Below are 20,025 nucleotides of genomic sequence, written 5' to 3' on the forward strand. Positions count from 1 at the left end.
TTCCATTGTGAAATTCATAATCATGCTCCTTACATTTTTGTTTGATGCTGTGTTTGAATTGTAAAGTTTTTGAAGGTGAAGGTAGAATTTTAAGAATACCTAAAGACAGACACAGGTGCCAGGCAAGACTTTCAAAGGTGAAAGTACCTCCTTCCTGATAAAATACAAAGAAAATAGTTACTCAGTTGCGGTTCAGTATCCCATTTGATACCCTTTGCAAGCCGTGTAGAAGCTTGCCTTTCTTTAACTCACCAAAAGGCCTTTGCAGCCCCTAACGTGCTCAGGTAAGAAGTTGTGAAGATTTTGCGCTAAAGTCTGTAACAGGACAGAACTGTCTGATGTGTGGAGGAGCCGTGGTGGGCGAGAGGAAAAACTCAGTTTGCATTGAGCAACCGCTCTGAAAAGGTGGTTACAAGTAGAAATAAGCAAAGATATTATTGGTAATCTTCTGTGTTCTGAGTTCTGTTTTTACCTTCAACTAAATCGTTTTAGTGATATCATTGGAAAAGAACTCATGGGAAAAAATGCTTTCATATAGAAAGATGTCTGGGTGAGAAAGAGGAATAAAAGTGCTGGAGAAATCTTAACATACCACCCCCTGCCCTAGGGCATTAACTGAAGCAATTACCTCTCTTGTCAGCCCTACACGTTCCTTCCTATTTGCCCAAGTAGAAAAAAATCAGAGGGACATATTTTACCCACAGATCAACATTTATGGCTAATGTGACCTAATATGCATATCCAAAACCTGGTTATGCACAGTCATACAGCAAATGAATGTTCGTCTGGGACTAAATGTCCACTGACCAGAATGGAAAAAAGTGCTGAGACGAAAACTTTTATTGCAAAATAGATGTTTGTTAAGATAAGTTTAATGACAAAAATATTAGTGCATTTTAAATTATTTTCTGTTGCTGTTTTGTTAACTTGTTTTCCATATTTTAATATTTTCATTTTTCTTCCTAGGGCTGAGTAAAACATTAACATAATTTGAAAACTTCAGAATTCGAGGCTTTCACATTTTATTTTATTTTGAATTTTGTGAAATTTGTCCAAGTTTGGAAAATACGTGCCAAATGTTGCAGACTGTTTTTAATGAAAAAAACCAAACACCTGTTCTATGAAGTTTGAAATTTCAGAAAGGAACATTTTTGTATGCTACATATTAGAAATGTTGCATGTTTTAATATACATTACTGCCATTTTGCAAAACTTTGGCAATAAGAAGCGTTTTGAAGCTTCCATCTTGGCTACATTCAGATTTTATGGCATTTGACAAAGCATGTTAAAAAGCAATTTTTAATAATACGTATGAATGCCAAATATGAATAGAGGGTTAGGAATAAGGTCATACAAGCTCAAGTGTATGACTTCATATTATGCTTAGTTAAAACTAACACTTTGTGCTTGATTTTGTAATGGCTTTCGCTTCAAATAGTATTTATAAGCTGGATTGAAACTATTGATTTTAATTCATCTGTTGGAGATGGCATTTTTAAGCATCTTGACTATTCCGTAGTTTCAATGCTCTCTTTGTGAAAACTTAGGACATGCAGAGACCCTATATTAAGAGTTATGTATTTTTGTATGTTTTGTACCAAAGAATTTGTTTATTGTTGCGATGCTTCGTTTTTGAGGAGTCGTATAATTCTTGGCTTGTGATTGATAAGTTTCTTGTTGCCAAGTTTTGAGACTTTCTAGAACAGTGGTGATTTACTCTGATTATTATTTATATAGAGAAATATATTAAACCATTGGTCATCATTAAGGACATGATCAGAAAATCACTTCCAATTGTGTTAAGAACTCCATAAAAAAATCTGCCCCGTTGCTTTTAGTAATGGCCCTTTTGATGGTCATTGACTCCCTACGTGCTAGTGATTCATTGCCACACAAGATAAAATGGGGTTACTTAAATCAACATCTGATCGTGCCCTGTGATGATAACATTGTGGGTTAGAACTACACCGTGAATTGAATTTAAACTGTGATAAAGTATTATTAAACTGAGAGAAATTCAATATAACGAGGAAGTTTACAACTTAATTTTGAATCTTTGAACTTTCAAATGGCATGGCTATTTTTGAGTTAAGATGGATAGAAACTATCCAGAATATAAAAATGTGCACCCATTGTCAATAAGACCAGAGCCTTGCTTTGTGTAAAGAATTGAAAAATCCTCTGTGTACAGATTTATTAACCGCATAAAATAGAAGATGTGTTCAAGGCTCAGTGAATTGCAGCTGTTCTAAACTGCAAAACTCTTAACAATAGCAATCCTGATGGTCTTAATTATAGTGATGCTAGTGAACGTTGCTGCAATTGAAAAAGTTCCTAATTAACATGGGATCTTATTTCAAGGCAGCATTGAAAGAATTGAAGATCTTCATGGAAAATAAATGTGCTGAAAATTTACATTTTAATGACATTGCACTTTCTGACAAAAACTTGTCAATTTTGGGTTTTTCCCCAATAGAATTTTTTGAACTCATATCCAAAGCTCAAAGTAACAGAGCAGATGACCAACGTGGACTACTAAGGAAAGAAGACCTTATTCTTCCTGACTTTCTTCGTTTGCCGCCCACTGGACCAGAACCATCCTCATCTACACCCGCAGGCCCTAAGGGCCTCACCAGGCGAGTTTCCAAAACCGATGGCAAGGACGGATGTACGTCACCGAGTGGAAAACAGGAGCCCGTACAAAACTTTAATGAAAACTCAGTTAAGAAAATGAGTTACTCAGAAAATAAACATAAATCCGCTCTGACAGCACTCCACAGTCAGAAGACTTTCAGTGTTCCTTTTAATACTGCGTTGTCTCCAATTCCGCATGCACAGGAGAACAACGCGACAATATGGAAAAGGCAGTCGAGAGAATTACAAGCTGAAGGTATACAGATGGTAGATGATGAGAACGTGGCAGACTTGACTCTCGTGGCTGAAGGAGATATTAGTAGCCCTAACAGCACTTTGCTTCCACCGCCACCACCGACACCACCGTCAGACACCAGTAAACTCCCAGAAGCCAACTATCCACCCCCAACTCCTTTGGCAGGTAATCAGGAAAAATCTGGATATCAAAGATCCAATTCAGGTATTTCTAGATTTTAATAGTCTTTTCTTTTATGTAAACCTACTTTTCCTTGGCACTGTTAATCAGTATTTGGCACCCATTAAAACGTGAAAAAAAATTCTCTCTGCACCTTAATTTTTTTACAAAAGGAAAAAAGAATAAATATATCCATTGCCTTAGCCTAACTCTAATATTTCTGGTTGCCTTTAACAATGTGCTTTTGTTAGCATTTGGCATGTGGCCAAAAATGGACGCATGCAGACAAACATTTAAAATACATCCATATGCTATAATTATCTCCTTCTTTACCCTAGGAGTACAAAACAGGATATCAGCATTTTGAGCTGCACAGCACTGTTGCGGTCCAGATTTTCTGTGTCATAATGAGACATAATCTGTTTGTCATAATGAGACACATGATTAGGGTTTGGAAGTCTAAGTGCTTTAGCAAGAACCCTAATTATGTGTTGAAAATTGCAGTACTGTTTAGGATTAAAATTTGAAATGGATAAACCTTAATTTAAAAAAAGATTTCTCTAATAAATCAGATACCTGTGACTAAAAATAAAAATGTTACCGTTTTTTTAACCCATACTTTGCTACACAGAGAAACAGATTGCATCTATCACACTTTCTCCCAGAATATTTACATGTGAAATAGCTCTTTCTATTAGATAATTTTAAAGAAAATATGTAACTTTTTTTAGGATGTAAGTTTCATGGTCTAGCAATATCACAGAGCAATATTAGCCCAAGGCCGAAATACGGAATTTCTTTATGAACACGGACTCTAATGATAATAATTGCTATTACCAGGAACAAAAGAGTTTGAAGACAGTGGGTGTTGGGACACTGACATTTTACAGTCATTGTACTGTACATTTTAATGTAAAATATAAGGAGAGGTATCTATGTGCTACATTTATTTTTGATGTTTCACGAACATATGGTGCCATAATTTGTATGATCACATTTCTTTGTGATGTGGGAATATACATTTTAATTATTTATCTTTTTACACAGAGTATTTGATACTGTTCTTTATCTGTATGGCTGATGATTTGTAAATACTACTTTGGTTGTTGGATGCTTATCAATGGCAATGCAAATTATTTCCGCCTCTTGGTATTTTACAAACACATTCCTTTATTAGTAGTATTTGAGAAATGTTCTATAAGTGCTACCACTTAATTTCTGGAACTGAGTATTGAACAAACTTGTAACCAGTGCCTACAAATAACAGAACCACAAAATGTACTTCAGACTTATTGATGTGTATATGCATAGATTTGTGTTGGTGTCTTTCTGATGGTATGAAACGTGTACAACGTAGGTATCAATTTGCGTATTTTTTCAGTGAGAACTGTTAAAAAAAACCATTTGCACTTAAAAAAACCTTCATGAATTGACAATATTTTAATGCATGCCATACATTTCTGTGTAACCACTGAACTGTAGCTTTCCCTTTTCCCACTTTCTACTTTTTACTTTGTAGAAATCTTTGTGTAGTTTTCACATGTATTTTGTATCTTTGTTCTCTCAGGAGTAATAAATTCTAGATCTAGTTACGCAAACTGGTTTTAAGCTTTGGTTTTCTTCATTATTTAAAAACAGTTCTTTCAGTCCTGGATTAAGAATTCTGATTGAAATTCTCTTCTCATAACAAACAGATTAATAGATATGAACTAGCAATTACCTCAAGACAAAGTTGAAAAACGTTGTATTTGTTAATAATGTAGATATCAAAGGTCAAACGCTGTCTTGAGATGCTGATGGGTCACATGTGACATCCCTAACATGGACATGTGCCCCAGAAGGCAGATAAGGCAGGAGGTGGCTTTGAAGTGAGTCGTAACAGGAACTCCTGAAAGGAGAATCTCTTCTGTCTTTGGGTTCTCGGGCTAAACTTCATATTCGTTACTTTCCTTCTTGTTTTAAACTAAAGCAATTCTTCCCTGGTCTTTAAGAAATGAGCTGGTGACCTCAGTTCATTTGATGTGGAGTAACCAATATAACAACCTTTTTGGTTTGTCTTGGGTGAGAAATGACGGGTTGAGGTGGGTGTTGGAGACCGCTCTACTCTTTCTGTTTCTGGAGATGGGTCCAACCTAACAGTACTGGGAAGCCTCATTAGAAACTCAGACCCGCAGAGAGGCTTGTGGGGCTGTTACCTGGGCCTCTTATGTTCTGGGGACTGAAAATGTCATTTTTCCAAAGGTCACTGTGTTCCCATGTAGCCGTGGGCTTCCATGAAAGAAAATAAAGCATTCGAAAGCCCTGTAACAGTTCCCCTTTTAAAATTATTCAGACTTTTCCACAACAAATAATTAATATCCTACATATTTAATAATTTTATTTTTTAAAACAATTTTCACGTATTCCAACCGGTCTGCCCTGCTTTCACTGGTGATTGTGGTTTATTTTTCTGTCATAGTCACCTATGAGAGACCTTGAAGTAATGGAACAAAATGATTTTGCAAAACTAAACTCTTAGTTTCTCTTTGCTTTGTGACAAAGCAGATTTTATCTTCTTTTTCAAGGAATAAAAGAAATCTAAAAGAAACTATAAAACACCTTTTTCTACAGTGTTATTGCATGCACTATTCTACACTCCTCTCACAGTGCAATACTGTTTTATGGGAACTGTATTCTAGAAAAGAACAGTGATTTTATGGAAAAAGTGTGGGCTGGAACAAAACTCTTCTATTTTCATGATTTTGTGGAGTTTGCATGGAAAGACTGTCCAATGATGTACAGGAATTATGATAAAAACTGCTGGAGACTATCTCCAGTCAATAATTGATATTTCAAAGGACTAAGTCATTAATAATGGTTGCTTTTTTAAGTGCTTTAATGGTTCTCCATTCATAATCTCCTAACAATGGAAAATTCATTTCTGATTGGTTTATTGGATTAAAATGTTGGGATAAAAAGAAAAATAATGACTACATTATTTAAAGTGGTCTGTAATCTCGGTTTCCAGTTGGTGTAGAGGTAAATAGCACATATGGCTTACACTGTGCATTGGGCTTTTATACGCTGAGTTGATATATGTTGGGAAAAGGGCTTTGGGGATCACATTGTCCCCCATGTTCTGAGGGGGCAACTCTCCAGCTGATGTAGCAAAGCCAGCCCAATATCCACCCCTGGAACAGGTAACTCTAGATGTTGGTGGGTTTTTTCATTTGAGGATCTAGAAAGCAAGTTATAAATTGATGGCAAACAGCAAAATGAGGTTTGCATCATTCCGAGATTTTTGAGAACAATTTTTCAAACACAGTTCTTAATTTTCTTAAATAAGTGAAACGTGTTTATACTCTAGTATTATAATTTTTGGCTAGGAAGCAAGCATCAAATCAGTTTGCAACACCAGAATCATTACTGATTCTAGTTGTGCTACTCATCAAGAAGAAAATGTCTATTTTTGAACGAGCTTGCCAGTGCTGGTGAATTTCCCACTCTAAAAAACAGGGATTTCTGGAACCTGAAAAGTTCTGAAATGCACTTGGTGTCTCTGCGTACAATGGTGGCCGTAACTCATCCGTGGAAGGAATAATTCATTGTGTGGTGTAATTGGCTTGAAGTGATACATTTGTTTTGGAGAGTTAAAATACTGATTTAGCCTTGATTGGTTTTGTTTTGTTTCTAATTGAATGGTATAGTCCAGGTACTTTGCATGTTGCCCAGTTTTTGCCAGGGGGCTGGGCACATTCCTTACCCAGGTGAAAAAGAGCTGGGGAGAGGCAACTTTCCAACCTGTGGTTCCCCCCAAGCCCTGTGAATATCGGTGCAGAGGCCGTGTTATTTAAAAGCAAACAAACCTACTTCTTTTAATTTTTTTTCCATTTAGCATAAGAAATATTCACAAAATGAAATGACGGCTGCAGTTGATGGAATTATTGTCTACCAAATAAGAAGGAATTTTTTTGAGTAGATGCATAGACTGGATGCAGCAATTCAGTCGAATAAAGGGCTTATTCAATACTCTCTTTTAGTAGGTGGGCAATGTCATTGGTTAAGGCAGAGAGCCAGCTAGGGAAAATAAAAGCATGGTGAACTCTCTGGAATTATAGTTTAATAATAAGGCTTTGGGAGATACAGGGTGAATTTAGACTTCATTTGTTCTGAAGATCCTGCTTTGTTTCTGAAATAGACGGGCAATTGTATCCTCAAAATAAACTCGCTTCCTTTCTTATTGGAGAGAATTCTTTCAGAAATGGCGTAGTTAGTACCAGTGCTAGGATTGGGTTTGCTTTGAAAGATAAACGATGCAGGAATAAAATGCAGGGTGGACTCACAGCCTGGGGCTGGGTATTGTTCCCAAAGACAAAAAAGAAAGGAAATATATCCCGACAGCTCTTTCTTGTGATTCGCAGAGAGGACGCAGCACGGGGGGTGCAACCAAGGGACAGAGACCGGGCTGAATCCGCGGCGTTGCTGCGACTCTCGCTTCTTGGCTCCTAAACTTTTCACTTATAAGGGCAATACATTCCAAGCACAGGAAACTCTGTGATAGATAAGAAGATTAAAAACGACGACTGTATCTTCAAAAATTCAAAATAAACCTTTACATTTGTAGTAAGTTAGATAATATTTTACGTAATGGATATTTTACATGATCCCTTAATTCACATGGCAAATTTTAGAGAAAATCTAGTGGTGTTTCCTATGTAAATCAAGTTAGCCATGCAAGTGAAAGCATAATTGAAACTGGAATTTAAGAAAAAGAAGAGATTATCACTAAAGATGTAAAAATAATGTAAATCATTATTTTTTACGAAGGCTGTTGTCCTGCAGTTAATTATATCCTTGCTGTGTCTGCGTAATTTTGTAGAAGATAATTGGATTCTGGATCAATATAAAGAAGTACTCGTGGGGATCCAGTAATACTAAAGCCAGAATCTTAATCCTCTTTCAATCAGAGGATGATTAAATGGGAGAATTACATGTAGTACATGGCTGAGATCAATAATAAACAAAGGAGGAGGGTTATGTGAAGAGGAGACAAGCAGGAAGCAAGAAAGGCCTTGAGGGATAATTATTTGAAATATAAGCGTATTTCAATCGAACAGCAAGATACGGATTTTAGAGAGAATTACAAATTTTATCAATGACTAGATAAAATGTTAGAAAAATTACAAGTGCTCTTTGAACCAAAGGCACACAGGCTAAATCCAGATGTATTCAAACACATGACTTATATTTGGGTGATGAATTAGTTGAATTATTAGTTGAAATACAACCGGTAGCCCTACTAAACCACGTTTTAGAGTTTCTTAATTGAAAAATAACATGATGAATAGCAGATCAAATTAATACTGATTCAAGTAATTCAATCCACTATTTCCCAGCAGATTAGTCTCCGCAATAATGAAACCTGCTGATACTGACGGAAAAGCAAACACAATATCGACAATAAATGCTGGAAGATCAGACTGAGGGATGAATATTTGTAGACTATCACAGAGGCGTTTTGTCACACCTATTGCTTGGAAAGTGTTCAACCAACAATTATTTCAATTTTAGCGCCGTAGAAACAAAATCTAAGCAATCTAAGTGACGTTGTGTGCAGGTCCCTTCAGCAGCTGTTGTAGCCCTGTCTATGAAAGGTCACTGTCCCCAAGAAAAACAGCTTGTGGTGCTTCCATTTTTGATTACACATGCCATGGTGAGCAGTAGTAGTCATACCAGCTCACTCTTCTATGGAATATACAGAAATTATCTTTCTAAATAATACTTTGTGCTTTGTTCTTCTTGCACATGCTTCTGAGATGAGTGCAATGAGAGAGTTACCATCAGCCCTGTCTTTCTAAGCTTAACACTGCAAATGTATTCCAGAAATTCCCAGGGCAAAAGTAAATAGATCGGTAATGCAGAGTATTGCTGCTTTGTAGAATAAGCCATTTCCTAGCTTGATGCCCACATGGTTACTGAGTCAGATTTCAAGGCACTGAGCATATGCTGCGGTTGGTGTTTCATCATGGAAGGGAACACAGCGTATGAAGTCAAATTTCCTTTGCAAAGATTTAGCATAAACCGTAGGTAGGAACCTTTTATTAAATCCTCTTTCTCCTTGGTGTTGTATAAGTTACGAGATAAAAGGAAGGAAACTTGTGAAGAGCATTTAACCTGCAGAATTTTAAATCTTCTATGTAAAGTGTCTTCCTCTCTTTGGAAGCATAAATCACTTTACAAACTTGGAAAAAAAAATGCTTACAGTACTAACAGTACATCAGCCAGTGTGGAAGTCATTTATCCACCACTTGAAAGAATTCACATCTGGGAAGCCTCAAATTTTCAAATACCATTTCTCGAGAGTTTAGGACAAGAAGAGCGAAGTGTCTTTCCCAGAGTGAAACTGCCAGATTACAGGAAAAGGGTTACTGGCACTGAAATACTGCTAGGACATTGAAGGAAACACCCGCTGCAGAAGTGACCACAGCAGAGCTCCTGTTCTATCGTCTCATGTAGAAGAGTGTTCTCTCAGCCACACGTCATCACCTTAGGACAGGTTGTGGTGTGGAGCCAGAGCTGAGAGCAGGATCTGGCCCATCTCCTGCATTAAAGAACACACCAGGGTCGATGAATTTGGGCACTGGAAGTGACTGGTTGCACTTGGAGGTGGTATATGCCAGTAAATAAACAATTCCAATTGTTAGGGAAAATTTAGGTGATTTCTTTTCACATGAGTTATAATATGAAATAATTCAAACATATTTTTATCTGCTGTACATCCACAAAGTCATTAAACTGGGGCTCATTTTTAATGGAAAATCCGATGCTCTCTGACATTGGAAGTTGAGTGCCAGGGAATGATGATGTAGAAATCAGAGCATCCTTGTGACCTTTTAGTTCAGTCGAGAGCCATCTATACAGTACATGGTTTTGACAAGAGCGGTAAGATTCTAGCAAAGCCAGAATGCTAAGAGAAACACTGAAACTACATGGAAGAGGTGGCTGTCTATATGAAGATGGTGTTGGGAAAATTATAGAATAGAATTTCACTTTCTGTCATATCTGAACTCCACTAGGTATGGATTTTCGAGTACAGAACTCATCTTACAATGAAACTTAAAAAATGTCTGTTTGCTTTTATTAAAGGAAAAAAAAAGGACTAAAAGAAAAAAGATAAGTACGGTGTTAATGGAACTATAGCATGTATTGATCACTTGAAAATGTAGGTGCTGAATTTCAGATCAGATCTAAATTGTGCTTTAAGAAGTGAATCTTGACTAAAACTTGGCACATTGGAAATAAAGTAATCTAATAGTTATGGTATAGAAACAAAAGCATTGCAAGATGTGAGGGGACCTTTAAATCCCCAGCATCTGCGTTAGAGTTATGGTTATTTGATCCTGTCATCTACATTTGACAGTTAATGCTGTTCCTGAAATCTCTAGATTTTTGGTGACCTCAACTCTGTCTGGAATTTTGCTACATGCTGCCTGGGTCCTAAACTACTTGGGTGACAACGTCTTCCAGTGTCTCCCTTAGATTTTACTTAGAGCTTGAGGAATATTTTATAAAGAAGAACAAAAATTCCTTTTGTCTTACTCTGTAAAGACACTTTTCCATAATCATAACGTTAAATTCAGAGAGCTTGAAAATAATACACAAGATCAAAATACGAGAAAGCGAGAAATGTTGGTAAAGGAGATCAGCCAAAACACTGCCTGGATTGGGAACCTTTGGAGAAACGCAGACCGGTGGTGCATCCAGTCTTCTAAGCAGTGATTTAGCTGCGAGGCTGTACAATAGCAGATCTCCAGGTTAAAGGCGGCAGAAGACACGCATCATCCCACCCTGAAAGCAGCTGGACTGTATTAACGGGATCAGATGCAGGAGAAAAGTCCCTTAGAGCTGCGTGGAATGCTCAGCAGGGGGGTGAAGGCCACCAGTAGCGGCGATGGCCACCAGTAGGGGTGATGGCCACCAGTAGGGGTGATGGCCACCAGTAGGCCTGAGCGTGCTGTTCCAGTACTGCTCTGAGCTCCGGCTTCCTTTCCCTTCTCATGTGAGCTGGAACGTTTGACAGGTTAGATTCAGGACAATGCAACAGCATTCCTGAGATGCTTTAGGCAAAGCAATCACAGAGATACCCATGGAGGTTTTCATCGCTTCGGTGCAAGAGTAAGTGAAGAGAAATTCTATCTGTGAAAGCTCTCTGCACCACAGACGGTGCCCACATACACAAGTTGCTCAGGTATTTGTTGCTCAAAAAGAGAATACGAGGAGGAGATGAGTGGAAAAGTTTTGTAGGCATCATTTAAGCCTCATTATAAAGCTCAATTGAGTACATGCAAATCTTGAATCTGTTTTAAATATGTTTTAAGACTTGCAGGATACTTTTATACACAAGCTCCTTTTGGGAATCCCTCCTATTTGTCCTTCATAGATGCTTTGTTTTAAAAAATGAGAAAAAAAAAAAAAAGCAGCACATTAAAATATATTTTCAGTGTAGTGCTAGTCTTGAAATCATCTTCCTGTTTGGTGTAGTTGAGCCAACATCATTTCTATCCTGCCAGGAAAAGAGGAATCATCTTCACAGTATTATCCTTTAGTAATTCCATATTCTTTTGAACCAGTATTTCATATAAGACCTTCTGTGTTACTGTCCTACCTCTAGTAGTAATTTATTATGTGCTTCAGTGGGATTGCTCCTGAAAAGGGCATTAATAGAAAAATCTTCCTATAATACAGATTTATTCCTCTTCCAAGAGCTAACGTTGACCTAATTTTTACTTCGTTCCCATTAGACAATTTACAAGCCTGGTTGTGGTGACTCAGTGACACCTTAATTCCAAGACTTCATGGCATTTCTTGTATGGAGCTGTAGAAAGACCTAACAGCCAAATAAATACAGCAATACCTGTACCTTCCATAGCATTCCTCAGCAGGAGTTTCCAGCTCTTCCACCTGTTGCACCCAGTTAACGCAGGTTGTGTCTTCTGACTGTGGAAAGCTTCAGCTTAGTTCAAGGCCTTATACCACCATCAAATTTCTTTCCTTACATTACGTTTAGTAGAAGAATGTATTCTCAATACTAAGACTACTGGGTGACTCATGCTCTGTCAATGCAAACTATTTGGTGTGGTTTATCATTAGTGTGGCTTTTTTTTGAAGTTAGTATCTCTTTTAAACCAACATGAAGGGAGAATTAAAGGTCTTCCTCAAAGGGCATAGAATAGCAATTTAGTACATTCACGTTAAGATAAACATTTTAGCATAGGGGAATAGCATTTTACACCACAGCCACGCAAACTGCAGTTAAAATTAAGCCAATGTTCGGCTGCAGTAGGAAGATGTAAACATGAAGGGTAATACAGTCGCATTAAATGTTAGCTATAATTTAGTAGGCTGGAGTCGTGCTGGGCTAACAGTGCTGAGAAAGCCTTCTGCCTTCCCTCTGCTATTGCTCAGCTGATTTGTTTGGAGTTTGATCTAATTCCTCTGGATGTGAAAAAAGGCAGGCATTACTGATGGGGATTATCCACATTATTAACGTGGGGCTGCCCTGTAGCTAAAGCACTAAAATAATATTGCACTACTTAGAATTTTAACTGACTTCCATTAAATAGAAAGCTTTAACCTTTAGGAAGACCCTGGAGTGGTTTGAACGAAACAGTATGAAATAGCTTTTTATGTCCTTTTCATTTACTTTTTCCCCTTCTCCATATCAAAAAGTTCTTGATTATGACGATGATACGTTGAAATTTGTTTTTCTTGCAAAAAACACCGTACACATTACTTTCTGGAACAAACACAAAAGATTTCAAAGCCAGCCATGGAATTTAACCGCACTAGTCTCATGGGATTTGTGTGGCTAAATGTGCTAGTCAGGCACTGGGATGTAATGGGGCAAATGGTTTAAAAATGGTTTAGGTAATACCTGTTGGAGAAGATGGTGTCTTTTAAAAGACCAGCTGGTATACCTGGAAAAAAAAGATTAAATGTCGAATGGAAGCCCTTGCTGAGGTTTGCCTTTGTGCCTTCCAAAGGTTTTCTTTTTTCCTTGCCTATCAGTTGGTCTAATAAAAGCAGTTCTTGCTCCCTGCAGATGTTGCCCCTTTTAATACCATTATGGTGGGGGCACCTCAATTATAGAAATCATGTTGATAACCATGGTGTGAATAATGAAATCAACTCATTCTTTGTCCTTCCCTCCTTGGTGCCTGTTGAAAAAGGCGGAACAGCTTTGTCTGCAATGCTGTAACAAGTGCCCAGCAGTTTGCAGTCTCATGCCTAAGGCAAAACCAGCTTTTGGGGAGCTCAGGGCTTTAGGGTTAACTTGGGATAGTAATGCCTTTGTGTGAGTAGTTCTAGACAACCAGCCCAAATCCTAACAATTGTGGTTTTACAAATGCTGTACCGAAAAGCTTCAAGGTTAAAAAAATCACACATAACTCAGGTGTTTCTTGAATGTTTGAAGCCCTTCAGCAGATTAAGTTCTTTCTTCTTGTCCCATACACCATCTTCAACAATTTCTCAGCTGCAGTTCAGGACAGTGAACTGCATCTTCAAATCATAGTTTCTTAGTATGCTAGAAGAATTAATCTCTAGCCAAGTGACAGTAATATCTCAGCAGGGATCGGGTGTTGGAGGCCAGTCCAAGTCAAGGAACATCTCCCATTCTGCCCCAGTGGATCCCTGTATTCTCCTCCTTCACCTTTGGGTTTGCTGGAGGTGGGATGTTTCATTTTAGAGCTGTACAAGTTTATAGTAAGTAGTTATTTTTAACAGATTCTTGTTAAAAACCCTGAAAAATGCTAAATTAAGACCACATATTAATGTTTTACACGTATCGAGATCTACTGTTTGGTTACCTGCTTGGTACATCAAGTCTCCTGTACAGGGCAGATGAATATCCCAGCTATCTGCCACTAGGGCCTCAGAGGAGGCTGCAATACTGGAAACTGCTACAACCCAGGAGATGCATAACTCTTCTGTTTTGTGTCTTTTGTTTTTGATTCTCCCATTAGGTGCAAACCACAGAAAGAAAAAAGATTCACAAGAGACTTCAGGGAACTCTTGTAAGCAAACGTCTCACAAAGCAAAGGCCAGCAGAACCTTTAATCCTCCTGGTGTGAGAGAGAACCCCGGTACGGAGCTCCCTGTGAACAGGATCATTGATGTGGATGGAGTCAAACTGGAGGACACCAGCACACGCTCCCGTGATGATTCTGAAGGGAACCTCAGCATTGAAGTTTACATCTCGGAACTGAGGTCTTGCCAGGGGAGGATGAGGACTGGAGTTTACAGGACATCAGACCTTCCCTCTCTGATTACTGTAAAGAGTGAGAAGAATAAGAGCACTGAGAATCAGTATAAAGCTACTTTTGTTTAAATCTCTGGTTTTAATTAAAAGTTCTGGTATTTTTGCTTGACACCAGCAGCAATGGAGATATCCCTTAGAGACATGTTTCTGCAGGTTTTAAGTTGTTTTTAGTACCTGTTGCCTTCAACGAGCCTGCCAGGCTGTCTCTTATGTGAGTTAGAACCCACAGAGTGAAAAAAATAGTATTTCAATGAAAGTATTGACCTATTTTTTTTCGTTCTCTTACCCTTTCTGTATCATTTTCCCTGGGATGATTCCATTGCACAGTGCAATTAAAATTATTATTTCCACGCCTACCCTTCTTGTCTTTAATAAAGACAAACTCACTTTAAATTTCCCTACCCAAACTTTTTATTTTAAGATAATGTCACTTTAATCTTCCAATGTTTTTTCCTGGTGTGCAGGATTCCCTGTGTGTCGGTAGACTTCTGAAGTGGAAGTAAAATCAGTTACTGGTGTAAAATGTTAGGATTATTTTCTTAATATTTTCTTATCTGTCTCATAACATTTGGGAAGAGGTCCAAGTGGAATTCATTCTTGCCTAATGCATTGCCTGGAAGGATATATGCAATAAAACCATTGTTATACAGGCAGTAAGAAACAAAAAGCTGTGAATTTCCTGGGCTGGGAATAATAGCTGCTCCTGTAGCCAACACTGGTGATGTTTCCATACCAGAAATGTATATACTAATTACTCAGTGGTGGGACGGTCACCCAGGTCACTCCTCATCACTGCTCTCAGTGTCTTTTAGCTTTGGGGGAAGGGGAATTTTGTTATTGCTCTTTCAATAAGTGGTTAAGTGCCCCTCATTCTTCTTGTCATTAATTCTAGTTTCAGTTAATCTTGTAGCCTTGGGCAGAGTTTTGAGAAAGAAAAGGTAGTTAAGACTACTGAACATGCTGCTTTTGCCACCCGCTCCTTTTCCTCCTTTCCCATTTCTTCAGAAGGGGTTATGAATCTGGACAAGCAAAAGGGTACACAAAGAAACGGGAGCATTTGGACCTCTGCTCACCAACGTGGAACAATAGTGAGTGTATATGTTGAGACCTTCTGGTGGTTCACTGCCTTGGAATTATCGTGGGACTTAAATGTTGTGTTGCATAGCTCCACTGCAGATCTGCACAGGCAGTAAGTCTAAAACAGTACAGTAATTATTCATTAATTTCTTTTTCTTTGCTCCTAAAACCTACCAAAAATGGTGAATTTTCTGAATAGATGAGGATACTGGAGGCAGTCACTCAGTTTCTTACACTCAATTCTGTAAGACAGGAAAGAGGTAAATATGATATAATGACAGTAAAGTAAGACTCTTAAAGCTTAAGAGTTCAACCTCAAATACTCCAGTGATATAAATGGACACAACACCCATTAATACTTTTTTACTGCTGAGTGATTTTGATCTTTATATTGAGGAAAACCTTTGTTGACATTCGGCTCAACTGAATGTAACTGAATGAGGATATATCCTATGAAATAGATGCTCTTTTAAAAACATATGAAAGATTAAAATCAATTTGAGAATCATGCTAAAATCATAGATACTAGAGACTTGGGGAAACACAGTGGGCAGCAACTGAGATGAGTGAACAGGTTGGAAACTGGTGTAACTGGGTACCACACTGCAATGGACTGGGCTGTTAAAGTACAGCCGTAGTGGACTGTGTGCAGTCTGACTGTGCAAGTGCTCAGACTGTACCTGTGCCTGTGCTGAGGATAAAGGGGGAGAGCTTTTATGGTGATCCATAGGATATGTTAGTTTGTATTGTACTATATATCACCTGTGTAACAAAACAATAATAACCCAATGATGTGAAAATATTTAAGTATCTATGTATTTTTAAAGTTTTTGTTTTGTTTTTTCTTTTTTTGCTAATAATTGCCTTGAGAGGATATTTCTTTGCACACATAAATGGCTACAATTTTTTTCCGATCTTCTGGAAAATTAATAGCTTTGTTCTAATCAAGACCAATATTACACCAGCCAAACTCAAGAGGGCTTTTTGGCTTGTGATATGCTTTGTGCTTTTTGAGTGTCTTGGAAAATCAAATCCTCACTTCATACAGGTAGAAGCTTGAAATTCAAATACAATAATTACACTCTTTGTTAGTCTCTGGTTGGTATTTTAGATGAAACAAGGTTGCTTATCTTATTGCGCAAGTGCACTTAAGTGACTTTTAGTGAGAAACACAGCTGGAAAATGAGAGAGCTGAGGGGAGATATAATAAAGCCTGACAAATGGAAAGGGATTGACTATTCAATTAGGGACCATCAGATGAAGCTCCTAGAAGCCATGGTCAAATCAAAGAGTTGGTTTTTCACCTTCTCCTGTTTTCTTTCCACAAGTGGCTGCGCTCAGAAAAGAAGCAAACAAATATGCTGGCTTTAAATTCTGAGTGCAGCAAACTGGATTTGACTGTATCAAGGATTCAAAGGGAATTTGGCAGCACAGGAGAGTAAAGCTGTGCAGAGGAAAAATGAAGGATGTGAAAGAATGGAGTTTTCTTTAATATAGGGAGAAATCTTGGCACAGTGCCTGGAAATCCTGCAAACAAGGGGACATGGGAAGAAATGTTCCTCCCTGTGCTGCACTGTTCAGCCAGTTATTAGCATATTGTTTAGAACAATGACTTCTTAGCTAGGCCTGGTGGAAATCAATTACTTAGACTTAGAAATAATTAATAATATTAGCTGTCCTAATCAATATTTGGTGAAATATAAAAGTGAACCCTGCTGGAATCAGTTGCCACTGGTTATGGAATTAATAAAATTGAATATGGAGAGCCTGTCTTTGACGGATGTTTTCCAAGATTTTACTAAGGATGTTGTCCAGTGTTAATTACTGTGTGACATCAACGTTATAATTTGATTTTAAGTTGCCTCGTTATACTGTGACTTCCACTACTAATGAAATCTATTTGCAATTAAAAAAACCCAGCCCAATTGAAGTGCTGCATCATAGCTTAATCCTTTATCATCTTGCCAGCTAGTTCCTAAAGATAATCAGATTTTATGTGGCTTTATTTCTCTTTCACTTTTCCCCATTTTCCCCTGTTGAAACTCCACTTGTACAGACAGTTACTTTTATGTTTCCTTGATCCTGCAGTGATAAATAATAAGGGAATCTGGTCTCCCTGTCCTCTTATATGAAAGAAGGAGATCCACAGGCCTATATCAGTACTCGAACCTGAAACTGTAACAACCAGTGATATGAAAAAGCACCAACATTTAGAAATCAGTCAGCATTTAAAATGTTATTTAATACAGCATTTCTCTTATATTTTACTTATTGTTATGGCATCTGATTTTCAAATGGTAGTGGGTTTAGCCTCATAAACTCCGCAAGTCTCTGTTTGTCTGTTTGGTTGTTTCCCCCCACCCCCCGGCCTCTTTTTCTTTATGTGTCTGTGAATAGAAAATATACATATAGGCAAACTTGCAAAGGGACTTCCCCCTTAGGACTACAATAGCAGTGTGCCTTGTCAACAAATTTGTCATATAGCACACAGGCAAAATAAACCACACACAATTTAGCTCTGGGGGACTGCATGACAAACAACTGGTGTTTTTCGAAGGCACATAAATAGGCTTAGCAACAAGAGTTTGCAAGAGATTTACTGCTCTGTGGGAAGGAGCCAATACCTGACTCTACCATGTCCTTTCTCGTGCCCCTGGAAGTCTTCTGGGGCTATTTAATGTCTTTCAAGGATGCTGGGTCCTCTGTGCACTACTTCTTGGCCTCTTTTCTTGCCTTTGCTGTAGCGTGCATTGCTTTATTCCTCCTCCTCTTCTGATGCTGCAATTTACTCTTCTTAACAGAAAGCTGTTAAAAGATGTGGCTCAGCTGGTAGCCTCCTTATCTCGTTGTAGCAGGGACAATCAGGACTTCCTGATTTTCACCACAAAACAGAAATCCTTGCTGGTAGTTGTTTCTCAGTAGTGGTGCTACTGCTCATCCCAGACCACTCCAACACAGAACTGATAGTGAATATTGTCAGTTAAAATCATCTCTCCTGAAGTACTCGGTAGCTGGGAGACAGGGCGAGTGTACAATAGTGCACCACAGCGTCCGTGATGCAAACACCCAGAGGCATCTTTTCACAATTTCTCAAAGATTTTGGAAAGTTTCCAGAGGCTCAGTTAGACAAAGGCCATGGCCCAACGGCAGGTCCTTACCAAGGGCTGTGAGAAGCCAAAACCGTTGCGGGGCCAAGGCACTCCTCCTAACTCTCAACCGCAGCTCATTGTGTTGGGTTTAGAAACGACGGTGTTTTCTGCACCGACAGGCAGATTTCCAAGCTTTGTGGGATTTTAGCAAACCCGTGTGACAACAGTGTTGCTCTGCGGGTAGTGTGGGTGTTTACCCCGCAGCAAAAACAAGTGGCATATCCAAGTCCTCCTCTCTGCCTGTGCTCTTGGAACAGCAGCCCAAGCTCAGCATCGTGGGGCACTGAACAACCAGGAGGTTTGTGAACCCGAATCCGATAGCAGTTGAAACACAAGGAAAGCTTTCATTGATACTACTGAAATGTTTCCTTGCTGCGGAGCAACTGTCACTTTTAGCTGGGTTACTCTTGATTTCTTTCAGGAAACCTTTATCTTCTGAGTAGTACTGGATGATCAGGTGTCTACAAATCTTGCCCACATTACTCAAAATGTTAGCAAATCCAAAACGTTACACATGAACCAACATGTTCTCTGAATTGTTTCTGTGGAAGATGAGGAAAGAAAATTGTTTATATTTTTTAATCCCAAGTGATCATTCTGTTGTACAGTCTAAAATGTTGTACAGAATTTGATTTATATTCCTGTTTTATTTGTGTTTTTGTCTTCAAACTTACATATAATGTCTTTCTAATATGAAAACGCACATTAGATTTATTTCTCATGCCTTATCTCCCCAAAGCATTGAGAAATCCTGTACTGCACAATAATGTTTATAGAATTGTAAGTGTGTCAAACTCATTTAAAATGTTAATTGTGTATGTAGTAAGTAAATAATTTATACCACTGGAACTGGTACTGCTTCATTGATATCTAATTTCAACATAGTGAAAAGACGTGAAAAAAGTTTTCTCAGTGATTCTGGGACCTGCTGCCATTTGGGCATCACAGCTCCAATGGAAGTATGAGACAATGTGAAACTAGCCTGTATTTTATTAGATTTTGCAAAGATGTCATCTTAAACCTAGCTTACATAAAGAAATTCCTTTAAAAGAGGATTGTTAAGAATTTCTGCCAAATATTTATATACCTTAAAAATAGCTCATCCTCTGGAATTTAATAACAGTGGATTAGGCTTTTAGCCTTTAATTAACTCCTTTTGCTCTATTCTAGCAAAGCAAAGGGATTGCAAACCTGGGGTAAGGCAGTAGCTGGATGTTTTCCAGGTACAGTGTAACCCCGCTCTGGCTTCCCCTCTGCATAGTCCGGGTGGATGGTTTAGCTCTGCAGTTTCTGAGTGGACAAATGCACCAGAACAGCTCTGCCCTGGCAGCAGGCCCTGCTAAAATGTGTGGGTGCTCTATCTGCCAGAGAGCAAGAGTGGAACAAACTGGGGGCCCCGCTGGCTCGGTGTCTGTGTAGACTAACCTGTGTCAGTGACATGATGCTCCTTA

General features: G+C 38.4%; 1 protein-coding gene across 10 annotated transcripts in view; it reads left to right on the forward strand.

Annotated features, from left to right (window-relative positions):
• RGS12 (regulator of G protein signaling 12) overlaps positions 1–19,423 on the forward strand; it is a 93,786-nt gene extending 74,363 nt beyond the window's left edge. For 6 of the 10 annotated variants that reach the window (XR_010472100.1, XM_065060441.1, XM_021288430.2 and 3 more), the window contains 2 exons: positions 2,477–3,094; positions 14,053–19,423. Coding sequence is in view for 9 of the 10 variants with exons in the window: in XM_065060441.1 (XP_064916513.1) it covers positions 2,477–3,094; positions 14,053–14,417 (983 nt within the window). In the remaining variant the exon portion in view is untranslated. Of the gene's footprint in view, positions 1–966; positions 4,648–14,052 lie in introns of those variants that run through there. The other 4 variants (XM_065060443.1, XM_021288457.2, XM_065060442.1 and 1 more) reach the window with 3 other exon arrangements.
• The last annotated feature ends 602 nt before the right edge of the window (positions 19,424–20,025 follow it).

This window comes from Columba livia, chromosome 4, assembly GCF_036013475.1.
Source record: "Columba livia isolate bColLiv1 breed racing homer chromosome 4, bColLiv1.pat.W.v2, whole genome shotgun sequence".
Taxonomy (NCBI): domain Eukaryota; kingdom Metazoa; phylum Chordata; class Aves; order Columbiformes; family Columbidae; genus Columba; species Columba livia.